This window comes from Odontesthes bonariensis, chromosome 3 (assembly GCF_027942865.1).
Source record: "Odontesthes bonariensis isolate fOdoBon6 chromosome 3, fOdoBon6.hap1, whole genome shotgun sequence".
NCBI lineage: Eukaryota > Metazoa > Chordata > Actinopteri > Atheriniformes > Atherinopsidae > Odontesthes > Odontesthes bonariensis.
Window position 1 is genome coordinate 25,766,351 of NC_134508.1, and position 16,574 is coordinate 25,782,924.

The 16,574-nt window shown below is 41.3% G+C and overlaps 1 protein-coding gene across 2 annotated transcripts; it reads left to right on the top strand.

Moving 5' to 3' along the window:
- Window positions 1-1,286: 1,286 nt before the first annotated feature.
- Window positions 1,287-16,040, top strand: h6pd (hexose-6-phosphate dehydrogenase (glucose 1-dehydrogenase)). Of its 2 annotated transcripts, none has more exons than XM_075461260.1 (5): window positions 1,287-1,308; window positions 12,069-12,736; window positions 12,851-12,968; window positions 13,054-13,323; window positions 13,414-16,040. In XM_075461260.1, exons 2-5 carry the CDS (start codon window positions 12,095-12,097, stop codon window positions 14,757-14,759), a joined length of 2,376 nt encoding a protein of 791 aa, XP_075317375.1. In that variant the 5' UTR covers window positions 1,287-1,308; window positions 12,069-12,094; the 3' UTR covers window positions 14,760-16,040. The 2 variants fall into 2 exon arrangements, with proteins under 2 accessions (XP_075317375.1, XP_075317374.1); XM_075461259.1 differs by lacking the exon at window positions 1,287-1,308 and adding an exon at window positions 3,665-3,726.
- Window positions 16,041-16,574: the final 534 nt, after the last annotated feature.

Sequence of the window (16,574 nt, forward strand, 5' to 3'; positions counted from 1 at the left end):
TTTTGGGCTGATCCAGCGAATATGACGAAGCATGTTGAACCTACTCATGTCCAATCATACTCGGTCGAGTGTGAGTCCAACCTATGAGGCTATAAATGCAAATGATAAACCGGAAATCGAGGCTCTGTCTGACGGATTCCTGCGAAAGTTCTGTCATACCGAGACCAGCGCTGAAATACTCCACTTGTTGCCATCAATAAAGACTTCATTTTCACTTGAATTACTCCGGTCCGTTCTTGAGCTTCCAATTAAAAGAACTGAATCTAACAAAAGCATCCTCTAAATTAATAGATATAAATGTAAATGTAGAATTATAGCAGCGTAGAACAGAACTATTAAAGAGCCGGTACCTTAAAATTGTGCCATGTACGATGTCTGTTACTGTTTCACACATCCCTGTTTAATGTATATTTAGTGCAGCCAAAATAAGTAGTTCAAGTTTTAGTTGGAATAAGCAAAGATTTAAAAATATATACTTCCAAGAAAAGGAGTTTTCTTTTAAAAAGATATCCAGATTGAGCCTGAATCGCTTATTCTGAGGTCTGTGACAACAATAAAGACGTCTCCGAGGTTTTGGAGATGATCCTGTTGGTTTTGAGAAGTTTTAATGAGTTTATAAGGTGGTAATATTCAATTGCTTGAAACTGTCTAATCTATCATCAGATAACAGAAATCACATGGTGCTGTACACCATGGAAATAAACTGACAAAAATCAACAGATATCGCCGCTCAGCAACAATGACATTCTTTAGTTCACTGCTAAGTGTTTAAACATGACTGAACAAGAATTTCACCGAAACTGAATAAACACCCCACATTGTGAAGTATCCGCAAAAACTTTGCTGCAATGACAACAAACCAGTCTCAAACCAACACCCTTTTATCTTCCTAACAAATGTGAATGGCAGTTGTGGAAGGTTCTTTTTCCTTCGCTCTCTTGTCTGTTCTTTGTTGAAAAGCCTGTGCATTTTCCCCCCGCATGTCCTCAGTCATTTCCTTTTAAGAGCTCCAAATACCACCTCTGGAAACACTACCTCTCGGAGCTGGAACTCAAAGCAGGCGTCCGTTGTCAATGTAGGCTGTGTTTTGTGCAGGAAAGCCCTCTGAAACAAAAGAAACAACGCGTTCTGACAAGTTTTTGTTTTATAAAGATAAGAAATGTGAGAGTGTGGTCAGAGACAGAGAGCATTACTCATTTGAACATGGGTTTGGTCTGATTGTGACTCTGCCTGATCAGTCAACGCTGCCTGCATTTGCGCTGACCTCATGCATCAAAGAGCAGCTGCAGAGAAAAATGAACGTGGAAGGTAGGTAGGCATATTTTTGCAAGAGTAAAATCAAAGATGCTTTGAAATATAAAACCGTCATAAATTACCTTTGCCTTTAAGGTTGCATATCGAATAACAAGCCATTACCAACCCCTGAAGTTACTGCAAGGACCAACAAGTCATTGAAAAACGAGACTATCATTTATTGCTTCGCATTATGTTCTCTTATTAGTATGTAACAGGTTGTGTATTCAAATTTATCCCAGACTGAGGTCACTATAATCCTCCTCGTCTGGCAAGTAACAGTGGATGGGTGGGGGGGTGAGAACATGGCTGAAAGTGAAATCACCTTCGGTAAAGCCCCGTGTTAAATGTAATGAGTGTTGGCAAAGTAGCCTAATAAAGATGACAACACACATTCATATGCATTAGTTTGTGTGCTCAGCTTGACGAAGTCTGCCCCACAGGATTAACAAAGGGGAGGAAGGAAGCCAGGGTGCTGTGGAGAATGCCTGGGGGGTGTGGGGTGACAACACACACTCACACACACACACATACACACACACACGCGTACGCAGGGTGCAGCCTGCGTCCTGTGGTCTCCCAAGTCTGCAGTTATAGCAGTGACAGCTGGGCTAGCATGCGCTGCATGGGCTCATTCTCTCTTTAGCAGCCAAGCGCCCCCCCCCCCCCCGCCCTTCTTACTCCCACCCCTCCACACACAAACACACTCACAGTCTGCAACACATACAGACACAGGATGCTCCATCCTGTTTACTGTTTACACTTCACAGTGGCTGGTCAACTTGGGAGGGCTCTGCAGTGTGATCACAGGCATTACAGCTGTCTGTAGGTAGCTGTGTTTCTCTTAATTGTAGGTGTTCCAATTTCCACTTAGTTTCCTTGAACAGTTCTCATGTTCATCATAACACTAAAACACCTCAAGAACGTCTTACCCATGATGTGGCATAAAAGCTTGAGGCCTCAGACACAGCAGTTAAAGAAAACTGTCTGTTCCTGAACGAGCGTGTCTTACAAAAAGCAGCTCATAAGTGTGAAAATCCAAATATTAAAGACACCTACAGGAGGGATAGAACAGAGTATTTAAGATTCAAAGTTAAGTAGCTGCTACATGATTTTAACATGGAACTGCTAAGTCAAGGGGTGCTGCGACGTCGACATCTGTTCAGAGGAAAAAGAGGGGAGGATGAGAAAGAGAGACTGGCAGTGTGGTCCACAACAATCAGATCACTACTGAGCCAAAAGGACACCTGCTTTGTTTGAGGTAGGCCGGGATTCAGAACGTGATGGCATGAGACAGCTGAACAATGCAGAGAAACCATGAGCTGATGTCTATCCAGCAAACGGCAGCCATTTGCATCATTCTAAATTTTTATCCCCATTTTTAAAAGTAAAGCTGTTGTGTATGGACTGTTGATATTTTGCAGGGCAGCTGTTATGCTTAAGTTTGATTGCACTTTGGGATGATGGCACAAGGAACTTCCCACTGCATAGAAGGATGTGGCAGATGTAGGAAGAAGCCATATCAGTCAGAGACCAACAGGGGTCCCTCTTGTTATGACAACAGATTGCAAGCAGGTAACAGCTGATAAAAGGTATCCACACTCTTTTCTGGAGCCTGAAATGTGGATTCCTTAAGAAAAAATACAGGTTTAATAAAGGTGATCTTGTCCATAAAAAGGTAATTTGGCCATTGTGTAGAAGTTTTGACAATGAAACAAAACACAAGAAAACAGAAAACACAATATTAAGGAAAACACAAGAGCACATGCAACGTTTCAAATAGCACGCACACACAAAAAAATGTAATAGAATATGATACTTTGCTTTTTTTTATGTATTTTTGGTATAATGTTTGTCAGTTGTGGTCTAAAAGTTGTGGTTTGTTGCATTTATTTATTTTTTCTTTTCACTTGCTAATGCTTTGCACATTAGATTAATGCTAACATAACCTTATTCATAACATTAGATTAAAATAAGGGTTCTTTCTAATTTCAAATATATAAGCTTTGCATTAGTTTTACTCAGCTAAAAGTCCTCCAGACTCTGTTGACAAGTCAGAACAAAGAGGGACCACTTTATTTCAGCGTTTTAACGCAAATCCCAGTCTAACTGATTTGTTACTGAGCATTTCAGTTTCACACAATACTCATGAAAATAAATTAAGATTTTTAGATACTGTGACAATTTAGACTTTTGGTACTTGTCAGTCTGTAATACTCTTAATACCTCCGACAAAGTGGTCCATATTTATTTCTGAAGCTACACTGTAAACCTTTTTAAAACAACACATTTTACTCCAAAGCCTTGCCATTTAAAAGGATGGTGCAGTCAGAAAAACATACATTCATAACATCCGACGCGTGGATTGAGCAGGACTGTGTCACGTGACAGGTCCAGGAAGAGTCTTTTGATGGAGCAGGCAGCACGAGACAGGTTCGTAACTAGTAAACTTTCTACGTAGTTTGTCAGTTGCCTTTACATTGTGCACCGCTTTAGTCAAGTCATTTGACAGATTTCTGGTCGTATTACAATGACAAATGTAACAAATCGTTTACGGTGCGGGTTTGTAGCGGAAGTGAAGTTTGACAGCTAGCAGGTGGAATCGTGGGATCGCGTTGCCGACTTACCTCTCTCAGTGTGTTTGGCTTTTGTACCGCACAGTCAAAGTAAAGGAGAGTCTATCATTTAAAAAAGTAATTAGTTTGCACACTCCGTTCACTCGTGTGTGTGTGTGTGTGTGTGTTAAACCTTTACGGACTCACGTTATACAAACATGATCTTCGTTCACGTTATTTTATTACAAAGCAACAACTGGTCTTGTTGTTTGGTGCTGGCTAATCCTCTATCGGTAACATTTATTCATTGTGGTTCATGTTACTTTTTGTTTTTGTTTTTGTTGTTGTTGTTTTTACTTGTGGAAATTTTGTCCCAGAAACGGTGACCCGAGTTTGTTCCATGTGTTTGCTGGAACTGCTGGCAATGTGAGTGAAGAAACAGGAGGACACATTTGTTAAGGGTACAACATTCACCTTAACATGTGTGCAACGAGGTAATGGAACATACACTTTCAGTCATGACTGAAGTCTATGTGCTTTGTAAAGTCACTTTAGTCGAACTGATTTATTACGGAGCTGCTCCAGATAAGTGTCCATTAATGTTTGATGTGCCGTCGTCATTCACAAGTCCTCTCCAGGCTCTCTATACACCCTTAGTTCTTGATGGGGGCAACTGTTTTGACTTTTGACTGTATTGCGTGATTTATTTTTTATTTTTTTGTGCTTTCTTTAGGTCTCTTAGCTGTAAACTCTTGCTGAGAGTCTTTACATCCCAGTGGCTCTCTTTTACATCCAGATCTGGTTCTTCACTTATGACTCTGGCTTACCCACCAAACAGGGCATGTAAGAGGAGTTTGGCAGTTATTGTGCAAAAGCTGGGATCTATGTCAGTGTGTGTCCCCTACGGCATCCATGTGACAGTGCAGATGATGAGGTGGGAAACCAACAGCTGGTATAAATTCATGACATATCTCTAAATGCACTCCATTAAACCTATTTAAACAAGATTTTTTTTTTTTTGTACAACAGACCCATGATTGTTCCATAAGTACTTTGAAATGGTACAAAGCACAAGATAACACTATTCCTAATTTATATTATGCTCGGTATTCAATCAGCAGTGTTGCATATTCATCCTCATATTACCCACCAGAGCACAGATGAGAGGCCTTCCTGAAGCTACTGACACTTCTGATCTTAGGGAGGAGCATCTCTGCAATATATCACCATGTGTCATTTTAGTTTTCTCACAGTTTTTATGTTGATTTAGTCTTGCACAGTGAAGTCTGTCAGATTCAAGACGCACTCAAATTACACTGCACTGACAGTTACACCCTCTCCGCCATCTCTACTCACCTCACCTGCCACGTCTTCACTACCTGGACAAATAGATTGTGTAAATGAGGAAATGAACACAAGTCAGGTGGCAGCATCCTCTGAATCATTTCACCTCATATTCTCATTATTTATCCTTGAAGGTGCTTTTGGATCAAACATGTGAAAAGGCCTTCTGAGAGAAATGGGGATTACGGGGGGCTTCCAAAAAGATTACATACCTTTGGGGGCTTTTTTTCTCTCAGGTTGCGCCAATTACTGTGCACTTCTGTTGACACAGCGTGTTTTCTCTTTCATGCACACACTCACACCGATGAATGCATAGGAGGCAATGTGGGGTACGGTGTCTCGCCCTGGGACACTCAAACATGTTGTCTGGGGAATCTTGGTGCTCGAACCAACGCTCTTCCTCTGAGCTACAGCTGCCCCAAATGATGTTGTATGAACCTCAACAGTCCTCAGTTCCTGCAGTGCGCACACAAGAAAAAAAAAAAAAAAAAAAAAAGAATAGGTGCTCTCTACCAACATTTATAAGAACCATGAACAAGTTTGTTTGGTTAAGAAGCACCTGATTGTGATGCAAACCAAGTTTACAAAGTTTGGCTAGAAAACAAGTACATTAATCCCCTCTGAAAGCTCCGGTTTGAAATGCGATCCCAGAGTGGGGAATGTAACTGGTGTTCAGCCAAAACGTGATAAAACTACAGTGACACTGGTGTGTGATGCTGCGTGAAGGAAACGCTGGTGCTTCTGGACGACCACACGAATGGAACAATTGAGAAAGAATGATCGTTCAGAGGCCAGAAAGATTTCCTGGCTCATAAGAACCCCAGTTTCTGTGACAGAAAAATGACTTCTCCTAAAATTACTGTTAAATTGGGAGTGTGCAGAGATCAGCACAGGCCTCAATAGTCCAGCTTTGCTGAACCTGCATTCTTCTCCAGCCCCGGATTTACTTTCTTAGCCGACAGAACTGGAACCATATGTGTTCTTCTACTGTTGTAACCCATTCACCCCTAGATCGGACGCATTGTGGTTTTCCGCGCTCACCATATTGTTAAAGAGTGATTATCTGTGTTATTTCAGACTTCCTGTCAGCTCCAGCCTGTCTGGCCATTCTCCTCTGACATCACTCATCAGCCAGGCCTTTCTTTGTAAAGAACTGCTACATTCTGGATGCTTTCTATGATTCCTGCACCCTTCTAAATAACTTCTAAAGGCTGTGGTTGAAAATCCCAAGAGATCCGCAGTTTCAGAAATCCTCAATTAGCCCACCTGGTGCATCAGACAGTTAAGACCTCTTAGATCTAACCAGGGTCTCCGCGGATCCTTAAAAAGTATAGGGCTCGGGCACACGAGTTGCATTCTGGGATATGGTCGCCATATTGGAGGCACAATTTCGTAAACAAACCCTGAGGCAAGACAGAGATCAAGGATCAAACAGTGAGAGAAAAGTGAGAGAAAAGCATGTTAAAACCGAAGAAAGGATGTGGGATATACCGGGATACATTACAGAAGGAAGCCAGAGATCGGTACATACAGAAGATTGGCGTTATAAACGGACTGGACCCTTATGAAATACCGAGCAAGGAATGGATTTTTAATTTAAAAATCGACGAAGATTTACTGCCGAAGCTCACCCTTTCCAACATAATTGCGTATATAGTATGCGGTGTCAGTGCTTATACTTTGCAACAGTTTAAATTCTAATGACACTTTACACTTTTGTCATGTTACTCTACTTGTAAATAAATAATGAAACACACACACTTGGCTGTATCTCAAAGCATATTTATTTCAGACGACTTCAACTTTGCACAACACTCCTGCTGATGGTGGTCAGAGTACAACATACAGACGCAATCTTGTCAAAGAATGTTTTGTCTTCACCTTCGCATGGCAAAACTATGTTGATAGGTACTTTTGCTGACAAAAAGGTGTATTGTTTCTGACAGTTCCAATCGCCCTTTCCATGTGAATTTGGAGATGGGCAATTTTCCTTGTATTTTCCACATTAAATTAAGATTAAGATCAGATTTATTGTCATGTATACGTGCATACACACGAAATTTGTCCTCCGCTTTTAACCCATTGAGACATCCCTTGCTTCCAACTGACAGTGTCCTCTTGTGAAGGCGGGGATCTTTACCTCAGCACACAAAAGTCTGTAACTTACCAGAATGAAAATGCAGAGAACACACTCTCATCGACACCGGGATTGAGTGGAAAGTTATGCTTGGTCGTCTTACAGCAGCGATCCATGCTAGTCGACGACGCTTTGTTATCTCGGACACTTGGTCTCCGTGGGTGCGCCTCCAAGCAGGAAACCGGTAAAAAGATAAACCATTTACGATTTCCCCCCCATTCCTGTCACGGCTTTCGCTATTGCAACCCACGACACAGCAACGTGCGACCATAGTGGCAAAGACAATAAGTAAAATAGATAAACCAACGAAGAAAGTTCCGAGACCAGGCGGGAGTACGTCTGCGCGCAGTGGAAAACAATGTAAACAAAACAGTTCTGAGCCTCCAGTATGGCCGCCGCTCACGTAGTGACGTCACGTGCCCGAGCCCTGTATTAAAAAGTCTTAAATCAAAAAATACTTTTTTCAAGGTCTTAAAATGTCTTAAATTTCGCCGACTTTCGAAGAGTGGCATTAAATTTCATCTGGGCGAAATGAAAGAAAGATATGTCTGGAGAGACGATTTTCTATCGCTCTGTGCACAATAATGGCGACTGCTGACGTTTTGTGTGTGCGCCAGTACTTCCGGTGAAAACTTCCGGTGATTTGATAACTAGCGCTTCAGGTTAGGGCCAGTGGCCGTAAACAAAGGTTAACTTATAGCCGAGAAGAAAGATGATAATATAACGTAGCTAAAAAGACTAGCTTTCTTCTGTAGCCTAATGCTTACCGATTTAGCAAGTCTAGCAGCCTAGTTGCTAATGCTAGCCGCAGTAACGTTACCAACCATACCCGACGTCAAGGAGTTGGCTGAGCAGGGGCAAGATTATGGGGCTGGCAGAGTTAACTTCATAATGGGTGAGTGCAGGTTTCATTCACTTGTTTTCATTCTTTCACAGGATTGATTCACTACATTGGTTTATCCGATCGCTGGCCGCCGAGCCATTATGTGTCTGGGTTTGTGTAGGTTACTGATCATGGTTGTGAGCAGTCGATAGTCAGGTTGTGTGAGTGTGTATTTTTTCTATGGGTACATGCCATTGACTGTATGAGCGGTCTGTGCTCGTTTTTATTTATTTGATTAGATTGGAGATACTTTATTAATCCCGAAGGAAATTTGATTTTGTTGTGTGGTTTATGCAATGCAAAGTCACTGTCCATATATGGACAGCTGACTATTGCATAAACCAGTCTGTGCTTCACGTGAGTTGTCCAAAGTTCTGGTTTAAGTTAACTTGGGTAGTAAAATTGTTTTGCTAGTTGTAAAAGCACAGTAGACATAACTCGAAAATTAGGTTCTATTATCGATTTATTTTGCTCAGAGCCTCAGACAAACAGACAGACAAATGGCAGCGAAAACACGCTCCTTCGCAGAGGTGTGACAATTGGGCACGATTGTCCTGTAGTGTGTGGTGTTCCCTTGTGCGTTCAAATCTTATGCGATCATGTTGACACACTGATTCAGTATCACTGAAGCACACATTTCACACTGGACTTTTTTTCAACACCGAACAGCCTAGAGTGTAGTTTTTATATATATTTTTGCCGTGGTAATGGTCTTAATTTTTATTCTTAGAGGCCTTAAAAAGGTCTTAAAAGTCATTAAATGTGTTGATAAAAAATGTGCAGATACCCTGTCTAACCTTTGATGGTGAACCATAACTCCTTTTGTCACCGTTTGTGCAACTCTTTACCATGTCATTCTGTAAGCTGTACTTCCTTATATAAGCCAGGCACATACTACTCTCGATACAAGTTTGCCCATGTTTTTGTTTTATTGAGTTGAGTTCTTTGAACTACAGCCACGTCTATAATCCAGTTGCAAAGCTCTTGACGTAAGTTTGAGTTCTTGTGTACGTATTATCATGCCTTCATCTGTATCTTTGATCCCCCAACACCAATCACACACACACACACACACAAGTGATAGTTTTATTATTGTTTTTGTGTCCCCACCATGATACGTACACCCACCTATCATCGTCATGGTCATATGAACATTTTCCTTTCGTCTTTTTGTCTGCCCACATGTTATAACATAAATGTAAATTTGAATGAAAAGGAGCCAGCTTAGTCACCAGTACAAAATGTAAATGTATGCAGAAAGGCTAAAGGAGGTCAAATGGTAATGAGTGAAACGGGAATAATAGATGCAATGTGGGAAATCCCAGTGGTGGCCTGACAGTTAACACAGCAGTGAGGCGTTATCAGTTTGAACGTTGGCTACATTTACTTGCGTCAGCCGATAAAATGTAATCTGAGCGAGATTTGCATTAAAGTGGATAATATCTTGATATGAGGTAAATGAACAGTTGCAGCTGTTAGAGTGAATCCTTTATTAATTTAGCCAACATATCTAGTGTTGAGTGCAGTTTGATGCCGGTTCTGTTAATTTGGAAATTGAGACACAAAACTTGAGATATTGTCAGGATTATTGCCAAGCAAGTAAGTGACAGGCTTTCATTCAAATCCAACATACCGTTGTGTTTTGGTAATTGTAAGAAAAGATTGTTGTACCTGATCTCTAGTTCACAGCCATTTATATGGGGGCATTGTCCTTAAAATCATGTATTTTTAACTTGGGGCTAACGCTTATTAGTCTAAATGTCTTATAAATCAGTGGGCTCATCAGTTTGAGTCATGAGAGAGAAGTTTTAACATCCCCAGGGTTGCATCTGAACCATCTGCCGTGACAAATTTAGCCTAAAAGGCACAAATGGGACATTTAAGGATCTCTTTGGTGCTTTCTTCAGTCACGAACAGAAGTCCGCATTATACATGTGGTTTGCTCTGGTTAATGTAATCTTACTTGGAAGCTGTAATCACTCTTCGCTTTGAAGAGGAATCATAAGAATTTCAACGGCCTAGAAATGCGTGAGTTTGTTCCCAGTGATAAACGCCCCTTCTGTTTTCTCACTGGTCGAGGCAAAATGAATGTACATGGAATGAAATGGAAAAATATGCTTTATTTTTTTTTCCCAAAGGAAAATTGTATCTATACAAATCATATTTTAATATTTGAGCGGATTTGCAGTGTAAATGTCATGCGAAGGGAGATTCCCATAGCTGACAGAGAATGAAAGCGGCTTTTGACTGTTGAAAACATGGATTAGAGCTGCTGTGATGAAATGAAAAGATCTAAATGAAGATGGCTTTATTGATTCCAGTGAGGAAACACGGTCCGAAGGGGGGGGGGTAAAAGCAGTGTGCGGTTTGAAGTGTATAAAAAATAAGAAAGTTGTTAGGGCATTTTCCAGCTATCCTGTCTACATTTAAGGATGTTGTTCAGCTTCTTGTTATTAACTGCAGCAATTCTTAACTAAGTGAATCAGAGCTGAAGTTCAGCTGTTGTTGAAGCAGTCATGAAGTGGCCTTTGCTGTTTGCATTGTCACTGTGCAAACATGACTGCCGGGATTCCAGATGCTGCTCTCACTCGTAAAATCTACGTCATATGTTCTGTTCACTGGGTGCAGATTTTGGTCTGACTTCAGAGATTGGCTCATGTCATTCATCAGGTTCGTACCACTTTGTTACTGTTGCTTCGTTATTCTATGCAGGTGCAAAAAGTAGCAAGAATTAGTGTAAGCTTTGGATCCAAACGGATGCACTGGTTCATCAAAGCTAAGTTAAATCCAAGCGCTTAGAAAGGATTTTTTTTCCTTCCATTTAGAAGTGTTGTAGATATTAAGTAGTGCAGATTGTTTGCCTGTTCTCATGTTGTTATGAGTCTGATTTTAATTCAGTTGAGTCAGTTATATTATTTCCTTCATAGAAAAAGTATGTGGAAATTTGTCAGCTGAAAACTGCAATATTTTTTGTCTCACAGTTTTAATTTATTTACATTTGTAATTGATTTAGCTCTGTTTTTGATAGGATTGTACATACAGTCATTAATGATGTCCCTGACTTCCCCTTGTGACCTCTTTTTTTTAGAACATAGACATATTTTCTCATCTTGTTCAACAAAATTACTTGTATTTCTATACAAACCACCCGTAATTTGATGGGATTTTCCCAGAAAACAATCAGCAGCACAGCTTTTCAGCTCAACGCCCCTGAGCAAAGTGCAAAGTCTACACCCCTGTGCAACACTCAGCCAGTATCCAGTCATCACTACACTCAGGACTGTATCACTGGCTCTCGAGAGACTTTTAAAAAACAAAAAAAGCTTGGAATTTGTGCTAAGTAAATTATCTTTATTAATCTTTAAAGATATATTTAGTGCTTAGACAAACTATTGCCAAACATTTAAAGTGCTCATATCAGTGTCTTTTCTGTTGGAATCTATGTTAACTGGTATGATTTGAATCTTGATCATTTGGGTTTCAACGTTGTCAATGAGATTCACTGCATTTGTATGTCTGTATTATAGGGAATGAGGTTACATCAACTTCAAAGTTCATCTTACAGACATATAATTAGCTTACTGTTAATTATTATGCTCAGAAAAGATTTGACCCATTTTTTTAACAAAATGATGTATCCGTGATCATGAAATTGAACGTCTATGTCAGTCACAGTTGCATTTTTGTACATTTTATTGATAAAGCTGCTGATCAGGACAACGAATTGCCAAGATAATCACTAGGAAAAGAATCTGTGAATGTTTTTGAGTCGTTTATCCCGCACTGTGTCAGTCCTGTGTCCATCATTGTGAGTCACTCCCTGTATGTAATGTCGGACATTGCTGTTTTCTTGCAGGAGGTTTGGACAGTTAGGACCAGAGAATGTTTGTGACTGTGTTCCTGCTTCTGGTTGCTCTGTGTGCCCACGGAGGAAATGGAGAGGACAGACAAGAGACACAGAGACCTGGCCACGTTTCTGTGATCATAGTCGGAGGAACAGGAGACCTGGCAAAGAAATACCTGTGGCAGGGATTCTTCCAGCTCTATATAAACCAGGTCAGTAGTGGAAACACCTTTTCCTTCTATGGCGGAGGACTGTCACCCGGTGAAAAATCCACGCCGGTCTTCTTTGAGATCCTGAAGGCAGTTTCCTGCACGAAAGATGTATCGCAGGAGCGCTGTGCACTGCTTAAAGAGCAGTTCCTGCGGCTCTCGCAGTATCGGCAGCTGAAAACTCTGGAGGACTACCAGGACCTGGCCAAGCACACCGAGCAGCAGCTTCAGCAGGAGGGAATGACAGAGGCAGGGAGGCTCTTTTACCTGTCTGTTCCAGCTTTTGCATATGCAGATATCGCTGAGAAGATTAACAGCAGTTGCAGGCCAACCAGTGGGGGTTGGCTGAGGGTGGTGCTTGAGAAACCGTTCGGACATGACTACAGGAGTGCCCAAGTGCTGGCATCTCAACTTGGGAGTGCACTGAAGGATGAGGAAATGTACAGAATTGATCACTACTTGGGAAAGCAGGTAAAAAAAAAACTAAAAACAAACCTACATACCATTTTTCTTTTATCCTTACAACTAACATGTTTGATTTTATGTTTTTTTTTGTTTTGTTTTTTTTCCTTTTTGGGAAAAAAGGTGGTGTCAAAGATACTTCCATTCAGAACAGAGAACAGAAAATATCTGGATCCCATCTGGAACAGGCACCACATTGAGAGAGTAGAGATTGTTTTGAAAGAGACCCTCGATGTTAAAGGTGAGTAAAAGTTTGATCGACCATGTTGTAAATGCCTCTTTGAGGACATTGTGTGCTCATTCCCACTCTCATTTAATTCTCAAAGGTCGTATTCCCTTCTATGATCAGTACGGGGTGATCAGAGATGTGCTACAGAACCACCTGACTGAGGTCATGACACTGTTGACCATGAAACTTCCTGCGAATATGAGCAACAGTCAGGAAGTTCTTCAAAACAAGCTACAGATCTTCAGTTCCCTGCTGCCTTTAGGGAAGAATCAAGCTGTGATCGGACAGTATCAAACTTACAAAAGTGAGGTTCAGCGGGAGCTGAATAAGACAAAAGACCACGTCAGTCTCACACCAACGTTTGCAGGTGAATGCACTACTTTTACTTCATGTATGTTTCTGCACTGATCAGTTGTTCCAGAAGAAATTGTGACGCTGATATGTGATTGCGTTTCAGCTGTTCTGGCTCACATCAATGAGGCCCAGTATGAAGGTGTTCCAATTCTCTTGATCTCAGGGAAGATGTTGGATGAGCGAGTGGGGTATGCGCGCATACTGTTTAAGAACGACGTGTTTTGTCTTCAGAACCACAACAACGTTCACTGCAAGCCCAAACAGATCATTTTCTACTTTGGGCATGGCAGCCTTCAGTATTCAGCAGTTCTCGTGAGTAAGAATCTATTCAAGCCAGCTGTGACGGGCAGTGAGTGGAAGGAAGTGACGGAGCACAAAGATGTCAGCGTTTTAGGTCTGCCAATTTCAGACTACTATGTACAAACCCCAGCAGAAGAGAAGGAAGCTTACTCAGAACTCATTTCTCACATCTTTGCTGGGCGTAAAAATTGTTTCATCAGTACTGAAAACCTGTTGGCCTCCTGGGGCATGTGGACTTCTCTTCTCAGCAGCTTGACCAGCTCTTTTCCCCGAATTTATCCTGGCGGTGCCGAAAATGGAGACATGCTGGATGTACATCTAATGGGAAAGGAGATTAGCTATAACAGTGAGGTGGTGATAATCAGCCCTGATAAAATGGGCGACACATCAGCTAACAATTTCAAAGTGATGCAGGGCAAATTTCGCAGCGCTGACATGGTGTCTGCCTGGACTGAGGAGCTAGTTGAGACGCTAGCCTCAGATATGCAGGAGGCAGCTGAGGCAGCAATACACGAGGGCGGCGTTTTCCATCTGGCTCTCTCAGGTGGGTCGACTCCTCTTGCTCTGTTCCACAGGTTGGCAGTGCACCACTTCACCTTCCCCTGGAGGAACACACATGTGTGGATGGTGGATGAGCGCTGTGTGCCACTCACTGAGCCGGAGTCGAACTTCTACAGTGTGCATGAAAACCTTCTTAAGCATGTGAAGATACCCTATTACAACATCCACCCCATGCCTGTGCACCTCAACCAGCGTCTGTGTGTGGAGGATGATGGAGGAGCGCTGCTGTATGAGAAAGAGCTCAGTAGACAAGTTAATGGTTCCAGCTTCCACTTTGTACTGCTGGGTGTCGGCTATGACGGCCACACGGCCTCTCTGTTCCCTGGTGTTAAAGTGGACCAACATGGGCAGAGTCTGGTGGCTCTCACCGAGAGCCCCAGCAAGCCTCACCAGCGCATGAGCCTCACTTTCAATGCCATTAACAGAGCACATAAGGTTATTCTTTTGGTACTGGGAAAAGGCAAGCATGACCTGGTCACTCAGCTGAGTCGAGTGAAGGACGTCCCTGAGAAATATCCCGTCACGGGAGTGAAGCCTGCTGATGGCAGTCTTGTTTGGTACATCGACTATGATGCACTCATAGGGTAGGGCGTTATATATTTCTAATTTCCAATCAAAGGACCATCTTTGAAGCTGCTTTGATATGACTGCTGGGTGGTGAAAAATGTTTAGCAAATGAACCAGCAGAGAAAGAACGAGTTGTTTGCTCATTAACTACAAATAAAGTATGTTCAACACTGCATTAAGAATATATGTCCATTTAGTTTCTGACCTACCAGTTTAACTTGAGAACTGTCCTTGCAAAGAAAAGAGCCCATTATATCAATAGATATAAAGTAGAACAGGGAAATTCTGTGAAAAATATCCCCTTTTTGGTGGATTCATGTGCTTGTGGGTTTTACATTGAAAGGGTGATTAGTAATGCAGAGTTTTCCAGCACAAGAAGTCACCAGTAAGGGCTGCCGCTGCCTTACATGGGGAAGTGAACCATAAAATAGCAGCCTTACGTTAAAGCCCTTTAAAGACTTTATAGACACGAATGTAAGTATTTGCAATCTGTAGTTAATGGGTTAAAAACGACTGTTCTGGTTCTTTTTATTGAATGATTAAACCTTTTATTTTGTATGTGTGACACTTGAGGCATATGCAGACTTTTTAGAATTGATCAAAGCATATTTGAGTGTGAGACGAGTAAAGATTTTGACAAATATATGAAGCACATGTGTCTTACAGAGGTTTTCAGAATGTAATGTTAGAAACATCTGGCAGTTCCGACAAACAAACTTTGATTTGATTGTTACACATCCAGTGTGTTCGTCTGTTTGAATCTTATCACATCTCAGGTGTATCCAGTTTACTTCTGTCATCTGCCATTCTTGATTGTATATTTTCTATTGTTAAATGGCAGTGACCTAGTAACAACGCAAAATGTGACAAAGGATTGTGAGGTGATCCTAAAGATTATTTTCTTATGAGCAAAAGAAATGCATATGTAACAAATATCTTTTATATGGTGTAAAATATCGACTCATATAAAAAGGGGGGGAAAGGAAATTTCTGACCCATAGGTTATGGCGCTTTCTCTAAGAAGATTAATTGAATGAAATCTGTAGATGTTTTTTACAAATCCAAACAGGATTAGTTGTATTTCAGTGAGCTGCATGAAATTTTCCAAAGTAGGACCTTCTCTAAATAAAAAGGCGAGTTGCTCTTATTGTACCTGTGTTTGACCTTTTCCAATAACCATAAAGCCGGAATGATTTTCAATTCATCATCAACATTCATCCAAACTTTAGTAGAACAATTGAATGAAATCAGTCTGAAAAGGGTGAAAGAGACAAAAAACGCATTGAATTAAAGAGACATTGATCCACATTTCTTTGCGTCAGTGTTTTCACTTGTTCACTGAGGGAGAGGCCTGAAAGTTGGAATGCTGATTTCTCTCTTTTTCGCTACCTTGACTCCTCCAGAAGCTTCAGCACTGCTCTGTTCCTCATCACAGGAAAGATAAATCATTTCTGGTTCCTATTAAGTCATTTTTCCTATTGTTAACCTTTCTGTGCTGGAGAACATGTATTTAGATGTCCAAAGGGACTACCAGCTCACAAATTCTGACAAATGAGCCCTGTCACTTCCCTTCGTCTCACTTTCATCTCTGGCCACAACTTTAAATCATGCTGCTCTCTATCGCTGTTGTACTAACGAGCATTTAGATCATTTATAGCTTCTTCACTTCACTTCAAAAGGAGCTTTTTGTCTGCTTTTTTGTTTAGGTAAAAGGCTTCCAAAGTTCCAAAGCACAAAAAGATCCACCACAGGGAGTTATTTTCTCCCACAGAAGACGCTGCTCCTAAACAGCCCGAAATGCCTTATTTGGAATCCGTCACCATGCAACATATTGGG